Source organism: Mobula birostris, unplaced genomic scaffold (genome assembly GCF_030028105.1).
Source record: "Mobula birostris isolate sMobBir1 unplaced genomic scaffold, sMobBir1.hap1 scaffold_2305, whole genome shotgun sequence".
Taxonomy (NCBI): Eukaryota; Metazoa; Chordata; class Chondrichthyes; order Myliobatiformes; family Myliobatidae; genus Mobula; species Mobula birostris.
Genome location: NW_027275353.1, coordinates 38,125 through 60,246, shown reverse-complemented (window position 1 = coordinate 60,246; position 22,122 = coordinate 38,125). Strand labels below are relative to the sequence as shown.

General features: G+C 44.2%; 1 protein-coding gene across 1 annotated transcript; it reads left to right on the top strand.

The window, feature by feature from the left end:
- Nucleotides 1-272: 272 nt before the first annotated feature.
- On the top strand, nucleotides 273-21,818 carry LOC140192729 (BTB/POZ domain-containing protein 9-like). Its single transcript, XM_072250229.1, has 2 exons — nucleotides 273-490; nucleotides 20,097-21,818. The coding sequence occupies exons 1-2, from the start codon at nucleotides 294-296 to the stop codon at nucleotides 20,218-20,220; spliced, it is 321 nt and encodes a 106-aa protein (XP_072106330.1). The 5' UTR covers nucleotides 273-293; the 3' UTR covers nucleotides 20,221-21,818.
- The last annotated feature ends 304 nt before the right edge of the window (nucleotides 21,819-22,122 follow it).

The window sequence follows — 22,122 nt, the reverse complement described above, 5'->3', positions numbered from 1 at the left end:
CGCTTCTGCAACCAAGTCTCACTGATGGCTGCAATATCATAATTCCATGTGTTGATCCATACCCTGAACTAATCTGATTTTTCCTACAATTCTTCTTGCATTGAAATATATGCAACTCAGCACATTAGTCCAGGGATTGTCCGGTAGAGCACAAATATTTTATTATCATCAGTAATAATTTAATCCCGCACTCTGTGTCTCGCTTTGAGTTGGCACTCAGTTGCCAGTTCACGAGCTCTTAATGATGTGCTCCATCGTTGTGTTCCCCAGTCCCAGATGAGAACATTGCCTCAATGAAGCATGGGGCGCAGGTCATCGGGGGAGAACTAAAGGCAGCCCTGCTCGATGGTGACACTCAGAACTACGACCTCGATCATGGCTTCTCTCGACATCCAATTGACGAGGACTGCCGGTCGGCCATTGAGGTGAAATTGGGCCAAGCATCAATCCTCAACCACATCCGCATGTTGCTGTGGGACCGTGACAGCAGGTGGGTCCTTGGAAAATCTGATCCTCCCATGGTGAGATCACTGAACAAATAATCACTAGAAAAACCTGCTGCCAATACAAGCTAATGTGAGCCAGCACATGCCAACATGTGCCATGTGGGAATGTCAGCATCTGCTTGCCTACAATGCCCAAAGGCAATTAAGTGGTAGTTGGTCAGGAATGGAGATAAATCTATTGCAAAGAATCCTCGCACCACCCTATCATGGATAGGGTTCCTGTAGTCCTCACCCACCACCCTACCAGCCTCCACATCCAGCAGATAATTCTCCGCAGTTTCTGCCACCTCCAACAGGATCCCACCACCAAGCACATCTTTCCTTCCCCCCTACGTTGTGCTTTCTGCAGGGATCGTTTCCTATGCGACTCCCTTGTCCATTCGTCCCTCCCCACTGATCTCCCTCCTGACACTTATCCTTGCAAGTGGAACAAGTGCTACACCTACCCCTACACCTCCTCCCTCACTACCATTCAGAGCCCCAAACAGTCCTTTCAGGTGAGGCGACATTTCATCTGTGATTTGTTGGGGTCACTTACTGTGTCCGGTGCTCCTGGTGTAGCCTCTTGTATATTGGTGAGACCCAACATCAATTGGGAGACTGCTTTGCCGAGCACCTACGCTCTGTCCACCAGAAAAAGCAGTATCTCCCAGTGGCAACCCATTTTAATTCCACTTCCCATTCCCATTCCTATATGTCTATCCATGGCCTCCTCTACTGTCGCGATGAGACCTCACTCAGGTTGGAGGATCAACACCATATATTCCAACTGGGTAGCCTCCAACCTGATGGCATGCACATTAATTTCTCGAACTTCCGGTAATACCCCACTTCTCTAATTCTCATTCCCATCTCCCTCTCTCATCTTATCTCCATGCCTGCCCATCGCCTCCCTGTGGTTCTCCAGCCCTATATCTCTTTCACCAATCAACTTCCCAGTTCTTTACTTCACCCCTCCCCCTCTCAGTTTCTTCTATCACCTTGTGTTTCTCCCTCCCCTCCTCCCATCTTTTAACTGTACTTCTCATCTTTTTTTCTTTAGTCCTGCTGAAGGATGTCAGCCTGAAATGTCGAGTATACTTTTTCCATAGATACTGTCTGGCCTGCTGAGTTCCCACAGGATTTTGTGTGTGTTGCATGCATATACACAGCTTTGTTCTTGCTCAAGGCCAGTTTAAACTGGAGGGCCATAAGAAGGTTGGAAGTAGAAACAGGATTGGCCATTAAACTCATCTAGCTTGTTCTTCCATTCAGCAAGACCTTGTCTCATTAGTTCCACCCTATCCCCATATTCCCTGATTCCTCTCATATCCCTCTATAAAGCTTCAGCGGAGAAAAAGTACAGAGGTCTTTCTGTCTTATCTATCCATAGGTTAAGCCCCAGAGGACTGGAGACTAGTCATTGTTCCTTCATTTATAAAGCGCAATAGGAGTAATCCAGGAAATTATAGGCTGGTGGAAATGAGATCAAAGGTAGGGAAGTTAATGGAGAAGATTCTTAGGGATAGGATATGCTGGCATTTGGAGAAACATGGGCTTATTAGGGATAGCTTAGCTTTGTGTGGGGAAGGTCATATCTTACTAACTTGAATGTTTTGAAGAGGTTTTAGCAGTGGATGTTGTATACATAGTCTTCAATAAATTACTATATATAAATATATATTCCATGTTATCCAGTCTCTTCCATTTACAACATGGAATATATATATTCATATATAGTAATTTATATATGTATAGTAATCTACCAAGTCTCCATAATGCCTTGATCTTCTCGATTGGTCTATCATGAATGACCTTGCCAATAGCAATAGAATCAGGGATGTATCACAACAGACAAGACCCAAGATGCAGACTGTGCAAGAAATCCGCTGAAACCATCCTGCACATGGTAGCAGGGATAGCATACACTGATGGGCATAACCAAGTTGCAGGCATTGTGTATAGGAATATCTGCGTTGAGTATGGATTGGACACTCCCAAGTCCAAATGGGAAATACCTGAGAAGGTAGTGGAGAATGACAGAGCTAAGATCTTGTGGGAATTCCAAATATAGACTGATATGCAGATACTGGCCAACCAACCAGTCTTAAAAATATTGGACAAGGGACAGAAGAAAACAATAGTAATAGATATGGCAATCATGAATGACAGTAACATCAGGAAAAAGGGATATGAGAAGCTGGAGAAATACCAGGAGCATATTGAAAGGATGTGGAAGATTAAAGCCCGAGTAATCCTGGTGCTGATAGGAGCACTTGGAGCTGTGACACCTGGACTGGAAGAGTGGCTCCAGCAAACCCCGGGAACAACATCTGAGATCTTGGTCCGGAAGAACACACTACTAGGAACATCAAGGATACTGCCCTAATTCCTCAAGCTCCCTATAAAAAAGTATTCACCCCTCTTGGAAGTTTTCATGTTTTATTGTTTTGCAAACATTGAATCACATTGAATCACTGATCAACAGAAAATGACTCTTTTGCGTCAAAGTGAAAACAGATCTCTACAAAGTGATCTAAATTAATTACAAATATAAAGCACAAAATAATAGATTGCATAAGTATTTATCCCCCTTTAACATGACACACCAGACCATCGCTAGTGCAGCCAATTGGTTTTAGAAGTCCCATAAAAGGTTAAATGGAGGCCATTTTCAAAAACTGAGTGGCCGTGCAAGAAGGGGACTAGTGAGGGAGGCCACCAAGAGATCTATGACAACTTAGGAGGAGTTGCAAGCTTCAGTGGCTGAGATGGGAGAGACTGTGCATACAACAACTGTTGCCTGGGTGCTTCACCAGTCACAGCTTTATGGGAGAGTGCCAAAGAGAAAGCCACTGTTTTAAAAAAAAAAAACTCACATGAAATCTCAGCTAGAATTTGCCAGAAGGCATGTGGGAGATGCTGAAGTTAGCTGGAAGAAGGTTCTATGGTCTGTTGAAACTAGAATCGAACTTTTTGGCCATCAGACTCTAAGTTATGTTTGGCGTAAGCCAAACACCGCACATCATCAAATACATGTCATCCCCACCTTGAAGCATGGTGGTGGTTGCATCATGCTGTGGGGCTGTAGCAGGCTTCGGAAAGCTTGTGAAGGTAGAGCATAAAATGAATGTAGCAAAATACAGAGAAGTTCTGGAGGAAAACCTGATGTAATCTGTAAGGGAACTGTGACTTGGGAGAAGATTTGTTTTCTAGGTTTCAATAGGTACGTTTAATGTCAGAGAAATGTATACAATATGCATCCTGAAATTCTTTTTCTTCACAAACATCCAAGAAAACAGAGGAGTGCCCCAAAGAAGGAACGACAATTAAATGTTAGAACACCAAAGCCCCCACCCCACTTCCCCTCTCTCACACACAAGCAGCAGCAAGGCAACGATTTCCTCCCACCCCCACCAGCAAGAAATCATCAGCACCCTCCATCGAGCACTCAAACGTGCAGCAAAGCATCAGTAAAGTCACCAACTTGCAGTACCCATAAAACTACTCACTCACCCGGTAATTCAACATACCACAGGCTCTCCCTCCCTAATAAGGGAAAAAAGAGGTGTTCCCGTTTCACAGCGAGAGGAGATTCATAACGAATAACTCGCTGATTTATGATGTTAAAAGTCTGTTGCGTCGCTTTTTTCAAGCTCTGTGCCCAGAGAGTCGGCACCAGAAAGGCGTAGTTCTCTGGACACACAAGCCCTGGCAGCTAACCCGCTGTTCCCGATATTCTGATGTTCTTGTAAGACAATGACCCCAAGCATAAAGCCAAAGTTAGACAGACGTTAAAAAAAAAAACAAAGTTAATGTCCTGGAGTGGCCAAGTCAGAGTTTATCCTCAATCCAATTTGAGAATGGCTGGACTTGAAAAAGGCTATTCACTCATGATACACGTACAAACTGACAGAGCTTGAGCAGTTTTGTGAGGAAGAATGTGAGAGAAATTGCAGTGTCCAGATGTGCAAAGCTGATAAGAGACTGATCCACACAGACTCAAGGCTGTAATTGCTCCCGAATGTGCATCTATTAAATACTGATTTGAAGGGTGTGAATAATTATGCAATCAATTATTTTATGTTTTATATTTGCAATTAATTTAGATACCTTTGTAGATGTCTGTTTTCATTTTGACATGAAAGAGTCTTTTTATTAAATCCTCTATGATTCAATGTTGTATTGAATATATATATTGAATATTCAATATATATATTGAATTGACTTTATTACTTACATCCTTCATATATATGAGGAGTAAAAATCTTTATGTTACGTCTCCGTCTAAATGTGCAACATTCAATTTATAGTAATTTATATAAATATTATGTAGAACAGGGTAGTTAACATAACATAGAAATACAGTGGCGTCAGCATAAATTAAGCAGTCTGATGGCCTGGTGGCAGAAGCTGTCCCGGAGCCTGTTGGTCCTGACTATTATGCTGTGGTACCATTTCCCGGATGGGAGCAGCTGGAACAGTTTGTGGTTGGGGTGACTCAGGTCCCTAATGATCTTTCAGGCCCTTTTTGTGCACTTGTTGCTGTAAATGTCCTGACTAGTGGGAATTCATATCCACAGGTGTGCTGGGCTGTCCACACCACTCTGCAGAGTCCTGCGATTGAGGGAAGTAAATTTCCCATACCAGACAGTGATGCAGCCAGTCAGGATGCTCTCAATTGTGCCTCTATAGAAAGTTCTTAAGATTTGGGGGCCCATACCAAACTTTTTCAACTGTCCGAGCTGAAAAAGGCGCTGTTGTACCTTTTTCACCACACAGCTGGTATGAACAGACCACATTAGATCCTCGGTGATGTTTATGCCGAGGAATTTAAAGCTGTTGACCCTCCCAATCCCAGATCCATTGCTGTCAATAGGGGCTTGCCTGTCTCCATTCCTCCTGTAGTCCACAACCAGCTCCTTTGTTTTTGCAGCATTGAGGGAGGGGTTGTTATCTTGACACCACTGTGTCAGGGTGATGAGTTCTTCTCTGTAGGCTGCCTCATTATTATTTGAGATTAGGCCAATCAGTGTAGTGTTGTCAGCAAATTTATTTAGCAGATTGGAGCTGTGGGTGGCGACACAGTCATGGGTATACAGAGAGTAAAGGAGGGGGCTGTGTGGGTGGTAGCACGCTGCAGATGTAGTGCTTGACCAGTCTCTCAAAGAACTTGCTTATTATTGAGGTGAGTGCGACAGGACGTCAGTCGTTCAGACATGTTACCTTGGTCTTTTTAGGTACAGGGACAATGGTGGGTGTTTTGAAGCAGGAGGGCACTCTACACTGGGAGAGGGAGAGATTAAAAATATCTGTAAACACACCTGCCAGTTGAGCTGCGTGCACTCTGAGTACCTGCCCTGGGATGCCCCCCCCACCCCAGTCCCGCAGCCTTGCGACTGTCCACTTGTTGGAAACACCTGCGTACGTCAGCGTCAAAAATGGCCAAGGTGCAGGTCACATCAGCTGTAGGTTTCCTCAGGGGCTCAGTATTGGCGACATCAAATCAAGCATAAAAAAGATTTAGCTCGTGGGAGAGAGGCAGCAATGTTGGAAACTCCACTGCATTTATCTTTGAAGTCTGCAGTGGTGTACAGACCTTGCCATAAGCAGCATGCCTTGTTGGTGGAGAGTTGAGTGTGGATCTTGTCCCTGTATTGTTGTTTTGCTGCCTTGATGACCTTGCGCAGATCGTAGCTGCATTTCTTGAGTTCCTGCTGATTACCAGCAAGGTAAGCTCAACATATGTGTGTATGTAAGTATATGTATTTAAGAAATGTAATGTAAGTGACACTGACAGTGGAATGATTGTTGCTGCCAGACTTTCATGCACAACTGTTTCTAGATTCTATAGACAATGGTGCAAAAAACACAAAACATCCAGCTCTTTGGGTGAAAATGCCGTGTTAATGAGAGAAGTCAGAGGAGAATGATTCAAGCTAACTGGAAGGTGACAGTAACTCAAATAACCATGCGTTACAACAGTGGCTTGCAGAAGATCATCTCTGAATGCACAACATGTCAAACCTTGAAGTAGATGGGCTATGGCAGCAGTACCTAATAAAGTGGCCACTGAGTGAGTGTGTGTTTGGATAAAAATGTAGGTGCCCCGATGAGTAAATATGCAGACAGCACAATAATTGTGGACAATGTATTCAGTTAGTTGGAAAAGCTCTTTGGTATTAGTCTTTTAGGAACTCTGAACAACAGAACCATACTGATTACCTTGGCTTAATGCTTGTCTTTTCAACCGTAGATTAATCCCATCCCTCAGAGTTGTTTTCCAAAGATTCAGATGCACTGCTTCTAATTAATTGACTTATCCCTGCTGCCCTTCTTGAATAAAGGTACTGCTGTTACAAAGCTGATGTAGATCATCAGAGTTCCTTGGGATTTGCCAGTGATTAGGCTCATTAACTTCCCTGCTAATTGTTTCCTAATAGTGATTTGTTTTGTTCATCATTTACACTGGACCTTTGGCTAATGCTCTCATTTTTTTTCATATCTGCTTAGTTTACTCCTAAATTCTATTTTCCCTTTATTTAGCAATCTTTTGATCTTCTGTTGCTGAATTCTAAAACATTTACTTGCACATGGAAAAAGCACAGCAACAGTTTCTGGGTAGAAAACAAAATATAAATTACTGTACTGATGGCACTTTTTGTCGGATATGATCACTGTAACTTCCATTTCAGAGTTGAGCTATTTAACTGTTGAACCTGGCATTTTTGCATTGTGAACTACAATGTTGAAGGTGCAGGATGGTAGTGGTGTTGCATGTACAGGCCGAATTAAGGTGGCTTGGCCCAGGCACAAGAGCAGGAATGAGCCAATGTTTGGCCATTGCTGGAGTGGACTTGGAGGTGACTTGGTGTGGAAGAAGTGGGACGAGGTGAGCAGGGGCAATGCAGAGTCAAGGTGGCAGAGCCCAGGCCTGAGAATGAGGAAAGAACCAAGGCTTAATCGATTCAAGCACTGGCTGAATAGGAAATGTCAGGTATGGGCTGAATTGAGGTGGTGGGGCTGGGACCCAAGAGCGTATCAAACCAGTAGGGTCCTGGGTTCTAGACCGAGGAATGACCCAAGGTTTGGATGATTTAAGTGCTGGACCTGATTGAAAAGGCCAAGGTGTTGGGGCTGGTGGAGAGGGATGGGCCAGTTCAGCTCGCTGGCCCGCAAGGTTTACTCGTCTCTGCGCTGAGCTGAGGCTGTGGCCTGAAACTAATAGGCTTCTGGATCAGCTGCAGTGATGATCGGCTTCGTGGCTGTGGAGCCACTTTTGGAAACTTCAGTTCTGAATGTTATTTGCTATTGGTATTTGAGCCTCCACAATATTCCGCGTGGAAATTTAAACTGGAGATGGCAGTGTTTTTTTTTTTACGAGGTTGAGTTGCGAGCTCGACATCAACGCGGCACGGATGGAGAGCGCACTCGGGAGAGGTCTGTCACTGGATCAAACTCAGGGACCTCCGTTCTCGAGCCCGGCACTGATCTCACTGTACCACCAGCTGACCTGTTTACTTTTGTTGTTGCACGATTTGTTTCATTTTGTGTACATTCATTGTTTAACAGCCATCTTTTTTAATGGGTTATATTAGGTTACTTTTTTTTGTGGCTGCCTGCAAGGAGACAAATTTCAAAGTTGTATATATTATACATACTTTGATAATAAGTGTACTTTGTAGCTTTGGACTCACAGCAGGTCTTGTCTTTCAAACTTGCTTGTTTTTTAAGGAGGTGATTGATCAAGGTGGTGCTATAGAAGTTGTCTAGATGAACCTTATTAGGCATTTGACAAGGTCCTTTTTGGCAGTTTTATCCAGAAGACTTAAGACATGAGATTCACAGTGACTTTTAGAGTGGATTGTAAATTAGCTTGTTCACAGAAGAGGGTTTTGGTGTAAAGGTATCACTCAGGCTGGAGGTCTGTGACCTATGGAGTTCTACACGGATCAGGCACCTCTACTAGGTCATAGAACATAGAACAGAACAGCATAAGAACAGACCATTCAGCCCACAGTGTTTTTCTGAACCAGCTAAAAAACACATCAAAAACATCCGAAAACTAATTCCTCCTACCTACACCATTTCCATATCATTTCATCTGCCTTACATATCTTCCTTGCATATCCAAATGTCTCTTAAAAGCCTTCAATGTATTTGCCTCTACCGCCATACCAGGTAGTGTATTCCAGGCATCCATCACTCTGAGTAAAAATCTTATCCCTCACATCCCTATGAACCTATCCCCTCTCACCTTCAGTGCATGCCCTCTGGTATTAGACATTTCAACCCTAGGAAACATACTTCTGTCTATGCCATCTATGTCTCTCATAATCTTGTAAACCTCTATCAGATCTCCCCTCAGCCTCTGGTGCTCCAGAGGCAAGTTCTGATTGGTCGTTTTTTTTTGTCAGGGAGTCGTGTACTCCATACCTCTATCATCATGCCAGAAAGTATATATTGGTGAGACTGGAAGGCCATTGAAGACCAGGGTAGCAGAACATAAGAGTGCCTTAAAAAACTTGAGAGCAAAACAAAATGGGGTTGCTGAACACTGCCTATCGTGCTCATATAGACCAAGGTTTGATGAGGCCACTACCCTTGGCAAGGTAGAAAATGTCTACAAGAGGAAGATTAGGGAATCACAAGAGATGGAGCATGTGGGACCTAAACATAGGTTCTAAGAGTGTAGAGCTGGCTCCAGTCTGGGACCACGCATTCCTAAAGAATGTTTGGCCTAAATAATCAATCAATCAATCAATCAGATCAAGGCCAATTCTAACTAACCGTTGAGGAATAGGCAATTTAGATCCAGCCAATCAGAATTGAGCATTAAGCCCTGCCCATGCCTGCTCACTCGAGAGAGTACATAAGGAGGTGTCTCTAGGAGGACTTGTTGTTTCGCGGTAATGCACCATTAAGCTGGATGCCAACCGCCGTAAAACAAGAGGACTTGTTGTTAAGGGATTTAGAATGTATGTCTAGTGCACATTCTGGAGCAGAGGGTGGCGGTAATGCACCATTAAGCTGGATGCCAACCGCCGTAAAACAAGATACAGAAAGGACTTGTTGTTTGACTAACTTGTGCCTGAGGAGGATGATCGGGTTTTCATCCAGGTTATTTATATACATCACAAAAAACAGATAACCCAGCAAAGGATCCTATGGAACTCCACTAATTACAGACCTCTAACTCCAATAAGACCCTTCAACCACTACCCTCTGTCTTCTATGTGCAAGCCAGTCTGAATCCAAACAGCCAATTTGCTGCTGATCCCATGCATTTTAAACTTTTGGATTAGCCTCCCATGAGGGATTTTGTCAAGCACCTTCCTAAATCTATATAGATAACATCCACTGCCCCACCCTCTACTGTTTGTGATAAAAGACTTGAATCAAAATTTAGATGAGTTTGCAGAGGAGATAGAAATTGGTAGAGTTGCAGACAGTGAAGAAGGTTTTCAAAGGATCCAGCAGAATATAGACTAGTTACAGGCATGGGCGGTGAAATAGTAGATGGAGTTCAGTCTGAGTAAGTGTAAGGCATTGCACTTTGGAAGGTCAAATGAAAGGAGAAAGTATACATTAATAGCAGGACTGTTAACAGTAATGACATACAGAGACATGTTGGAGCCCAAGTCTATAGTTCCCTGGAAAGACAACTACAAGTACATACAAGTAGATGAGTGGTATATAAAGTATATCAAAGTCAGAGCACTGAGTTTAAAAGTTGGGTAATCGTGTTTCAGCTTTATCAAACTTTGGTTGGGTCACATTTAGAGTAATGTGTGCAGTTGTTTATGTCCCTTCGCAGGAAGGACATCGAGGCTTTGGAGAGGTTCATTCGGATGCAGCCTGGATTAGAGGGTTTGAGCTACTGTTAAGTACTATTATTGTCGCATGTACCTAAATACAGTGAAAAGCTTGTCTTGCATACTATTTCTACAGATCAAATCATTACATAGTACATTGAGGTCAAACAAGGTAAAACAATAACTGAGTGCAGAGTGAAGTGTAATGGCTTCAGAGAAAGTACAGTGCAGGTAAACAATAAGGTACAAGTTCATAACTAGGTAGTATTTCAAGTCAAATTAAGTCACTTTTTATTGTCATTTCGACCATAACTGCTGGTACAGTACACAGTAAAAACGAGACAACGTTTCTCAGGACCATGGTGCTACATGAGTAATACAAAAACTACACTGAACTACGTAAAAAAAAAAAAAACAACACAAAACTGCACTAGACTACAGACCTACCCTGGACTGCATAAAGTGCACAAAACAGTGCAGGCATTACAATAAATAATAAACAAGACAATAGGCACAGTAGAGGGCAGTAGGTTGGTGTGGGTCCAGGCTCTGGGTATTGAAGAGTCTGATGGCTTGGGGGAAGAAACTGTTACATTGTCTGGTCATGAGAGCTCGAATACTTTGATGCTTTTTGCCAGATGGCAGGAGGGAGAAGAGTTTGTATGAGGAGTGTGTGGGGTCCTTCATAATGCTGATTGCTTTACGGGTGCAGTGTATGGTGTAAATGTCTGTAAAGGCGGGAAGAGCGACCCCGATGATCTTCTCAGCTGACCTCACTATCCGCTGCACGGTCTTGCGATCCGAGATGGTGCAATTTCCAAACCAGGCAGTGATGCAGCTGCTCAGGATGCTCTCAATACAACCTCTGTAGAATGTGGTGAGGATGGGGGGGTGGGGGGGGTGGGAGATGGACTTTTCTCAGCCTTCACAGAAAGTAGAGATGCTGCTGGGCTTTCTTTGCTATGGAGCTGGTGTTCAGGGACCAGGTGCGATTCTCCATCAGGTGAACACCAAGAAATTTGGTGCTCTTAACGATCTCTACGGAGGAGTCGGGAGTCCATCTTATCATACTTGAAAACCATTCCATAATCTCATAAGTGCAGAATAGAAGCTGTCCATAAGCCTGTACATACTTCCAGGGTTTTTTTAATCTTCTACCTGATGGGAGAAGAGAGAATGTCTGGCGTGGTTGGGATCTGAGTTTGCTGGTTGCTTTACTGAGGCAGCAAGAAGTATAGGAGAATCCATGGAGGGTTTCCGTTATGTGCTGAACTGGGTCCACAACCCTGGAGTTTCTTGTGGTCATGAGCAGGACAGTTGCCGTACCTAAATGTGATGTATCCAGGTAGGATTCCTTTTATGATGTATTGGTGAAAATTGGTAAGCGTCAAAGGGAACATGCTGAATTTCTTTGGCTTCCTGAGGAAGTTGAGGCATTGGTGAGCTTTCTTAGCCATAGCACTTACATGATTTGACCACAAGTCATTGGTGATGCTCACTCCAAGGAACTTGAAGGTTTCAATACCATTGGTGTAGACAGGATCATGTGCACCACCCCACTCCCTGAAGTGAATGACTAGCTCTTTGTGACTCTTTGAAGTCTAGGTTATTGTCATGTGACCATGTCACGAGGCTATCTCCTTCCTGTATTGCAACCCATCGTTATTTGAGATATGGCCCACACTGTGGTATCATCTGCAAAGTTGTAGATGGATTTAGAAAAGAATCTGGCCACACAGTGATAAGTATGCACAGTAGAATAGAGGGTAAGGATTCAACCTTGTTGAGCACCACTGTTCGGAGTAATTATTGTGGAGCTATTGTTGTCTATCCTTACTGTCTGTTGTCTGCTGGTCAAGAAATCGAGGATCCATTTTCAGAGGGAGATGATGACTTCCAGGGTTCACAGTTATGTGATGAGTTTGCTTGGAATTATAGGATTGAAAGTGCAGCTGTATCAATAAACAATATTAATTATTAGAGAGGTTGGACAAAGTAGGATTGCTTTTTCTGGAGAATCAGAGGTTTACAGTGATGAGATGTATAAATAGGACAGGCAGAATCTTTTACCCAGGGTAGAAATGTCAAATACTGGAGGACATGCATTTAAGGTGAGGGAGAGATGTATAAAGGAGATATGCATGGGATGTTTTGTTTACAAAGAGTGATAGGTGCCTGGTACAAGCTTCCAGGAGATGCAGTGTTTAAGAGACTTTTAGTAGATAAATGAATATGCATTGAGTGTGGGTCATGTACTGCAGGTGGGATTATTTGGACATTGTGATCAGCACAGACATGGTGGGGCAAGGGGCTTGTAGTGTTCTAAGTTCCATTCCTAATCCTCCTTGGTGCAGTCATAAGTAGATAATGAAGAGATGACAGATAAAACCAGAAGGCATCATAGGTGCAGAATTAGGCCAATCAGTCCATCGAGTCTGCTCTGCTATTCCATCGTGGCTGATCCTGGATCCTACTCAGTGCCGTACACCTGCCTTCTTGCCATATCCTTTGATGCCCTAACTGATCAGGAAACTATCAATTTTGGCCTTAAATATATCCATGGACTTGGCGTCCACCGCAGGCCTTGGCAGAGCATTCCACAGATTCACTTCCCTCTGGCTAAAAAATTTCCTCCTTGCCTCTTCTGAAAGGTCGTCCCTCAATTTTGTTTTGGTTCTGGTTACCCAACCATAGAAAATATCCTTTCCACATCCACCCTATCTCATCTTTCAACATTCAGTAGGTTTCATTGACATCCCCCTGCATTCTTCTAAATTCCAGTGAGTACAAGACCAAAGCTGCCAAATGCTCCTCATATGTTAACCTCTTCATTTCTGGAGTCATCATCGTGAACCACCTCTGGCCTCTGTCCAGAGACAATACACCCTTTCTGAGATAAAGGGCCAAAAACTATGACTGTACTCCAGATATGGCCTGAGTAGTGTCTTATAAAGGCTCAGCATTATCTCCCTACTTTTGTATTCTATTTTACTTGAAATAAATGCCAACATTGCACGTGCCTTCTTTACCACAGACTCAACCCGTCAATTGACCTTCTGAGACTCTTGCACGAGGGCTCCGAAGTCCCTCAGCACATCTGATGTTTGAACCTTCACCTCCTTTAGATAATAGTCTGCACTTTTGTCCTTTTTACCAAAATGCATTATCATACATTTCCCAACACTGTATTTCACCTGCCACTGTTTTGCTCATTCCTCCAATTTGTCTAAGTCCTGCTGCGATCACATTGCTTCCTTAGCACTATCTACCCCTCCACCTATTTTTGTATCATCCACGAACTTTGCCACAAAGCCATCAATTTAATTATCCAAATCATTGACTAACAGTGTGAAAAGTAGCGGCCACAGAACTGACCCCTGAGGAACACCACTAGTCGCTGGCAACCAACCAGACATGGCCCCTTTTATTCGCACTTACTCCTCCTGTCTGTCAGCCATTCCACTATCCATGCCAGTGTCTTTACTGTAACGCCACAGGATTTTGTCTTGTTATGCAGCCTCATGTGTGGCACCGTATCAAATGCCTTCTGGAAATTCAAGTAAGTGACATCCACTGCCTCTCCATAGTCCACCCTGCTTGTTACTTCCTTGAAGAACTCTAACAGATTTGTCAGGCAAGATTTCCCTTTACAGAAACCATGCTGACTTTTCCTTATTTTATCACTAGTCTCCAAGTACCTTGAAACCTTATCCTTGATAATGGACTTGAACACTTTCCAAGCCACTGCGGTTAGGTTAACTGGCCTGTAATTTCTTCTCTTTTGCCTTTCTCCCTTCTTAAAGAGTGGAGTGACACCTGCAATCTTCAAGTCCTCTGGGACCATGCCAGAATCATGTGATTCTTGAAAGATCATGACCATTGCATCTTACCTCTTCAGCAACCTCTCTCAGAACACTGGGATGTAGTCCATCTGGTCCAGGTGACTTATCCACCTTTAGACCTTTGAGTTTCCCTAGCACTTTTTCCTTTGTAATAGTAATGTTACTCACTCCTGCTCCCTGACACTCACGGACTTCTGGCGCACTGTTTGTGTCTTTCACAGTGAAGACTAATGCAAAGTACCCATTAATTTCATGTGCCATTTTTTTGTCCCCAGTTACTCCCTCACCAGCATAATTTTCCAGTGGTCCATTATCAACGCTCACCTCCCTTTTACTCTTTATATACTGAAAAAGCTTTCAGTATCCTGCTTTATATTATTGGCTAGCTTTCCCCCTTTTGCTTTTTTTAGTTGTCTTTTGTTTGATTCTAAAAGCTTCCCAATTATCCAACTTCCCACTGACTTTTGCTACTTTTTATGCCCTTTCCTTGGCTTTTATGCTGACCCTAACTTCCTTTGTCAGCCACTTGAGAACTGCTTCTCCTAGGGAACAGATCTATCCTGCGCTTTGTGAGCTATTCCACGAAACTTCAGCCATCTCTGCTCTGCTGTCACGCCAGCCAGTATCCTCCTCCAATCCACCTGGGCAAGTTGCTCTCTCATTCCTCTAAGTCCCTTTATTCCATTGCAATACTGATACATGTGATTTGTGCTTCTCCCTCTCAAAGGTTCTGGTCACAGTACAACAAGGGTGTGGTAAATCATTGGTTAGATTTTACTTGGAGTATTACGTGCAGTTCTAGTCTCACTACAGCAAGATGTGATAGGAACAGAGTGTGTAGAAGAGATTCACCATAATGTTGCCTGGAATGGAGAGACTGAGTCAAAAGGAGAGATTGGATTGAGTCCTGCTGAAGGGGCTTGGCCTTAAACGTCGACTGTATTTTTTTCCATAGATGTTGCCTGGCCTGCTGAGTTCCTCCAGCATTTTGTGTGTGTTGCTTGGATTTCCAGCACCTGCAGATTTTCTCTTGTTTGTGAGAGATTGGATCAGCTGGCTTTATTAAAGAAGTTACCTGGAACGGAGAGATTGAGTTCAAAGGAGGGATTGGATCAGCTGGGTTTATAAAAGATGTTACCTGGAATGGAGAGATTGAGTTTGAAGGACAGATTAGATTGGCTGGATTCATTCTCCCTGGAGCATAAAGGAGTGACCTTTATAAAATTCTGAAAGGCATGGATAAAATAGTTGCAATCATTTTTTTTTGCCAGGGTAGGGTTGTATAGTACTAAAGGGCACAGGTTTAAAGTAAGAGGGGAGAAGTTTGAAGGAGATCTGAGGAGTTCAACTGTCATGCTGAGTGTCATGAATATCTGGAATAAGCTGACAGAGGAGATACTGGAATTGGTTTATTGTTGTGACCTGTACTAAGGTACAGTGGAAAACTTCTGTTTGTGTACCATCCAAGCGGATCATTCCATATATTCATACATCAAGGTAGTAAAACAAAATCAGAATTCAGAATACAGGTGGGTTTACCGTTACAGTTGTCAGCCGGTGATCTAGTGGCATCAGCACTGGAGTTCGTGGCGAATAGTCCCAAGTTCGAATCCAGCTGGTTCTTTGCACATATTTCATCTATTGAGCGTCGAGCAAGTAACTCGGCCTCATATTTTAAAAGACAGTCAAAAGCTACGAAAACAGCAAAAATGCTGCTCATTGCGCCAGAAGGTGCAAAAAGGAACAATGAAACAACACTTTTATGGAAAGTGCAGTGCAGGTCAACAAATAAAGTGCAAGGGCCACAGTGAGATAATCAGGAGTTCAGATTTTAGCAGATGAGAGGTCCATTCAAGTTTGAGTCCAAGTCAAGTTTATTGTCCTATCTCAAGCTTATATCTACAGAAAATTTGCTGCAGCATTACAGAATGTGAAAACAGCAAGGTAAAAGCTGTCCTTAAGCCTGGTGGGGAATGTCCTCAAGTTTTTCTATGAGAGTGGAGGCAGATACAACTACAAGTGGTTTTGAGCAAGAACTTAGATAGAAAAGATGCAGAGGGATATGGTCCTAATGTGGGCAAACGTAGGTAGATGTAACAGTCAGCATGGATGAGTTGGGCAGTTTCTGAGCTCAACATTTCCGTGATTCTGTGATTCTTATCACTGCTGTTATTTCTGGCAGCATTATAATCCACTGTCTTAGATTTAATTTTTCCTGTAATCCATGGATAAGTTGAACAGTACAAATCTATAAATGATTGCACCACACTTACTGTTAAGTTTTTGTGCCATAAAGGAATATGTATTATTGCAGATGCTGCATTATCTCTTTAAGACCTAGCCACTGCCTATCCATTGCCATATCATTTAATGTAACTTCCCAGCTTCATAGTTTCCTTTATATAGATTGAAAGCACTGGTTGAATATTATATAATTCTGTCTTACTAAGGGCATTTTTCCCCCATGGGCCCCTTTACAACAAGATTATGAATTAACTTGTTTGCATTGCGTAGAACTCAATCTAAAATAACCAGCTGGCTCAACATACCGATCTGGAAGTCCATTCCAGCAATTCATCAAAATTGTTGGGACAAAACTGTCTGTTCCAGTCTCCAGTCATTACTGCATTCCCCTTGTTTATACAGTGCTGTCTATCGCAGCTACTAATGGGAGACCTCTACACAACCTGAGGAAGCTTAATCAGGGTAATAAGTTAACAAGCATTTCTGAACAACCTACATTGCGTAGAACACAGAGGGAGGCCAATCAGTACTGCAGACTCATTCCATTCACAGTCTGGGTATCTCACCCATTCTGCACAGTAATCACCTATTTACAATTCAGACCAGTTGCACCTTAGGAGAGGAGATTCACCAGGCTGCTGTCTAGCATGGAACATTTCACTTATGGAAACAGAGTGAAGAAGCTGCATTTTGTTTTTATTTTGGAGTGGAGGGTGAGGGGTAACTATGGAGGTTACAAATTAATAGAGCATAGAACAGCACAGCAACAGGCCCTTTGGTCCAGGACGTCTGCACTGACTATGAAGCCATATTAAACTGTCTGCTGTCCTTGATTAACATTCCTCTATTTCCTGCATTATTTGTGTGTCTGTTCAACAACCTCTAAAGTATCACAATCTTTTTTTCCACTATTGCTCTTGGTAATCCTTCCAGGCACCCACCACGCTATGTAAATAAATAAACAATTTTGCCCCACACAGCTCCTTTAAACTTCAATATTAAGCACTTGTTCTCCAGTACTTAGCATTTCTAAACAAGGAAAAAGTATCTGAATATGTAAGCCTTTTCACAACTTTACAAACTTCTGTCCGGTCTCTCTCTAGCTTTTGTTACTCTAGAGAAAACAAGTTGTGTTTGTAGCTCATACCTTCTAATCCAAGCAGCATCCTGGTAAACCTCTTCAGTAGCCTTTCCAAATCTGCCACATCCTTCCTGTAACAGAGGCAACTAGAAATGCACATGATACTCCAAGTATGTCCTAAACAGATTTTTATACAGATGCAACATGAATTTCTGGCTCTTATACTCAATAGCTTGACCAAGGAAACCTGTCATATGCCTTCTTTACAAGCTAATCTACCTGTGTAGTCATTTTATAGACCTGGGCACCAATTTGCTCAGATTAAATGCCATTTGCCTTTTCTCCACCTATATCTCTAACTGATCCATATTCTGCTGTAATAGGCATCCATTAGTCTCATGAGACCATGGATTTGTGCCTTGGAGGGTTTCCAAGGTGCAGGCCTGGGCAAGGTTGTATGGAAGACCATGCTGCAAGTCTGCTCTCTCCACACCACTGATGTTGTCCAAGGGAAGGGCACTAGGGCCGATACAGCTTGGCACTGGTGTCATCACAGAGCAATGTGTGGTTAAATGCCTTGCTCAAGGACACAACACACTGCCTCAGCTGAGGCTAGAATTAGCAACCTTCAGATCCCTAGACCAACACCTTAACGACTTGGCCATGCGCGAACACATATTGCTGTATCCTGTGATAAACACAAGAGATTCTACAGATGCTAGAAATCCAGAGCGATACACACAAAATGCTTGAGGAACTCAGCAGGACAGGCAGCAACTATGGCAATGAATAAACAGTTGATGTTTGGGCTGAGACCCTTCATCAGGACAGAAGAGTCCTGCAACATCTTCCCTTCTCTGCCACGCTCCCAAAATCCCCGAACCAGACTTCTGACCATCACACTGCCCCATCTCCCACTGCCCCACTCTCTAGAACTTTCTTCCGATTCCACCATCCTGATTGGCTGACACAACATTCCTAAGTTGAACAGCAGGGCTTCTTATCTTTAGCCGAAACCAAAACGGTCTACCAGCAGGACACACTGCTTTTGCAGAAAACTGCTAAAATGAAATATCTACAGGATAGCAATAAATTCTTAACCAGGGCATTACAACTGTACAGCTGTACAGCTGGGTATCCCCATGCGAGTCTGTGGCCTGGTATTCTCGTCAGCTGTGTGTCAGTGTGTGGTGTGTGTCTGGGGACTCTCATGGGCAGTGTGTGGCAATTTGTATCTGGGTATTCACATGGGCTGTGTGTCATTGTGTGGCCGTATATGCCCAAGATCTGTGTGTGCGGGTGCGTGGCTGGGGATTTCTGTGGCCAGCGTGTGTATCATGAGCTGTGTATTAGAGTGTAGCAGTGTATTCCCATGACTAGTGTGTGGCTGGGAATTCCAGTGGGTAGTATGTGTCGGTGTGTGGCTAGGGATTCCTGTGGGCTGTGTGTCAGTGTGAAGCTGTGTATTCCTGTGTGTGGCGGATGTTGGTGTGGTCGGAGATTTCAATGGGCTGTGTGTTAGAGTGTGACTGGGTATTCCAGTGGGTGGTGAGTGTCGGTGTGTGGCCGGGGATTCCCGTGGGTGGTGAGTGTCGGTGTGTGGCTGGGTATTCCCGTGAGTGGCGAGTGTCGGTGTGTGGCCGGGGATTCCCGTGGGTGATCAGTGTTGACATGTGGCCGGGGATTCCCGTGGGTGGTGAGTGTCGGTGTGTGGCCAGGTATTCCCGTGAGTGGCGAGTGTCGGTGTGTGGCTGGGGATTCCCGTGGGTGATGAGTGTCAGTGTGTGGCTGTGGTGAGTGTTGGTGTGTGGCCGGGTATTCCCGTGAGTGGTGAGTGTTGGTGTGTGGCCGGGGATTCCCGTGGGTGGTGAGTGTCGTTGTGTGGCCGGGGATTCCCATGGGTGGTGAGTGTCGGTGTGTGGCCGTGGTGAGTGTCGGTGTGTGGCCGGGTATTCCCGTGAGTGGTGAGTGTTGGTGTGTGGCCGGGGATTCCCGTGGGTGGTGAGTGTCGTTGTGTGGCCGGGGATTCCCGTGGGTGGTGAGTGTCGTTGTGTGGCCGGGGATTCCCATGGGTGGTGAGTGTTGGTGTGTGGCCGTGGTGAGTGTCAGTGTGTGGCTGGGAATTCCCATGGGTGGTGAGTGTCGGTGTGTGGCCGTGGTGAGCGTCGGTGTGTGGCCGGGTATTCCCGTGAGTGGTGAGTGTTGGTGTGTGGCCGGGTATTCCCGTGAGTGGTGAGTGTTGGTGTGTGGCTGGGTAATCCCGTGGATTGTGTCTTGGTTTATGGCCGGGTATTCCCGTGGGCTTTGTGTCAATGGGCAACCAGTACTTCCTTGAGTGGTGTGTCAATGGGGATTTCAGACAGCAAGGTGCAGGGAGGTGGTTTGGTTGCAGGTGGAGGATGGAATGTTGTTTGGCGTGGGGCTGATGGAGTATGGATTGATGAATGCTGTGGAGACAGTGTGGTTGAGGAGGTGTAGAAGGAACAGACAGCACTCTGTCTAGCCTAAGAGCTTTCCTATACACAGTGAGCCAATGGTGTGTGGAACCAATACTCTACCAATGTAGGGTTTGGAGCTTTCTGTGCAGCCTTGACATGGCAGTATGTATAACAAATCTCTTTTGCTCTAGATCATATTCATACTACATCGAAGTGTCAATGGATGAGCTGGACTGGATTCGTATAATTGATCATTCTAAGTACCTGTGTCGCTCCTGGCAGAACCTGTTCTTCAGCCCTCAGGTGTGTCGGTAAGTACATGTGGGGCAAGAGCGGTGATGACCTCGGGACAGGTTAACTGTAGACTTCCAGTGTGCAGCCCATTCCAGGGGGTTGTCGGTCTGATGGCCTCTACGGGGTTAGAATTGCTGCATCCAGGAGACGGTTTCCTGTCAGTGATGAAGTGCTGTTCCCACCTCTCACCCCAAGGCCTGCAATGGGAGCTGAAAGGACGCAGCAAGTGGATGACAGTTGTGATGTCCGCTGCAGAAGTTATCTGCAGTCCCAACATGAACTTGGTGAACTGTGCAGGTAATAGTATAGTAGAGAGCTGCAGACACGAGAGATTGGATGATGGCGATGTGGAGAAACACAGACATGGTGCGTAGAGTTTGCCACTTCACAGCGGTAGCAATTGCCGGTTACAGTTCAATTCCCATTGCTGTCTGTAAGGAGTTTGTACGTTCTCCCTGTGGCCACATGGGTTTCTTCCAGGTGCTTTAGTTTCCTCCCACATTTCAAATATCGGTTATGATTAGTGAGTTGTGAGCCTGCTGTGTTCCCACTGGAATCATGACAACACTTGCTGGCTGCCCAGCCCAATTTTTGCTGATTTAATTTGACACAATCGAAGCATTTCACTGTGTTTTGATGTACATACACCTGAGAGATTAAGCTGATCGTTAGACTGAAATAACAAACAATAGGAGGAACTGAGGAGCCCAGGCAGGTATGAAAGTGGTGAATTGTTGGAGTTAGAGCTACTTGGAGGGTGGTGAATCTTTGTGTTTGCTCAGCCAAGGATTGTAAGAATTCACTGGCATCCAGACACAGATACCTGAATTTCGGGATGATTGGGAAAGCAGCAGGGAGGTCATCAAATGATGAAGGAGATGGAATGGCCTACTCGTATAGCAACATTCAAGGAGGCCACTTGGCCCATTGGATCCATGCAGCTTCTGAGGATGCATGCCGTTGCCCCGCAGCTTATTTTCTCTCACACCTGCCCCCCAAAAGCCAGACAATTCTTTTTGCCATTACTGTGCCAGCAGTCATTTACAGAATACGGGAGGAAAGCAGAACGCAGGAAAAATTCACACAGTCACAGGGAGAGTAGGCAGACAACAGAATTCAGGATCAACCTGAATCCCTGCAATGTGAGGCAACAGCACAACCTAGTGCACCATGCTGTTGCTCTTAATGCTGAAGCAAGATGAACCAGAAAGGAAGCCAAATCTGGCAAGTGTTGATCATCAGAGAGGAAGCTGGCGTGGCAGTAAGCACAGTTAAAAGCTGGCTATTGGATCCAAAACTGGCAGGAGACGGAGGATAGTGCTCTAAGAACCATTTCTGTCTGTGACGAATGGGATTGGAGCTGGCACCCTTCTTAGCAGTAAATAGATATTAATGACTCGGATGTGAAAATAGGAACCTTGATAAATTAAGTTTACAGATGGCATGCAAGTTGGTGATTATGTGGATAGTGGAGAAGGTTGTTGAAGGCTACAGGAAAGTACAGATCAGGTGGAAAGTTGGGCAGAGCATTGGCACATGGAATTTATTCTCAACAAGTGTACAGGATTTTGTGGCTATCTGGAAAAGACGAATATCAGAGCTGTATTGTACATGCATACTTGGACAATAAAATGAACCTTTGAACACTTGAAATAAATCTTTGGTGTTGCTTTTACAGTTAAAGATAGTCATGGGTTTGTACAACACAGAAATAGTCCCTTTGGCCCATCACATCAATGCCAACTGTGATACTTATCTATACTAATCCTATTTCTTGCACCAGGACTGCATCTCTATATCTCCCTTTACTATCCAAGTGCTTTTTAAATATTGTAATGTTATCTGCCGCCACCATGTTGATCAGCAGCTTCATTTAAAAAATCACCACCCTCTGTCATATCTGTTTCTACCACAACCCTTAGC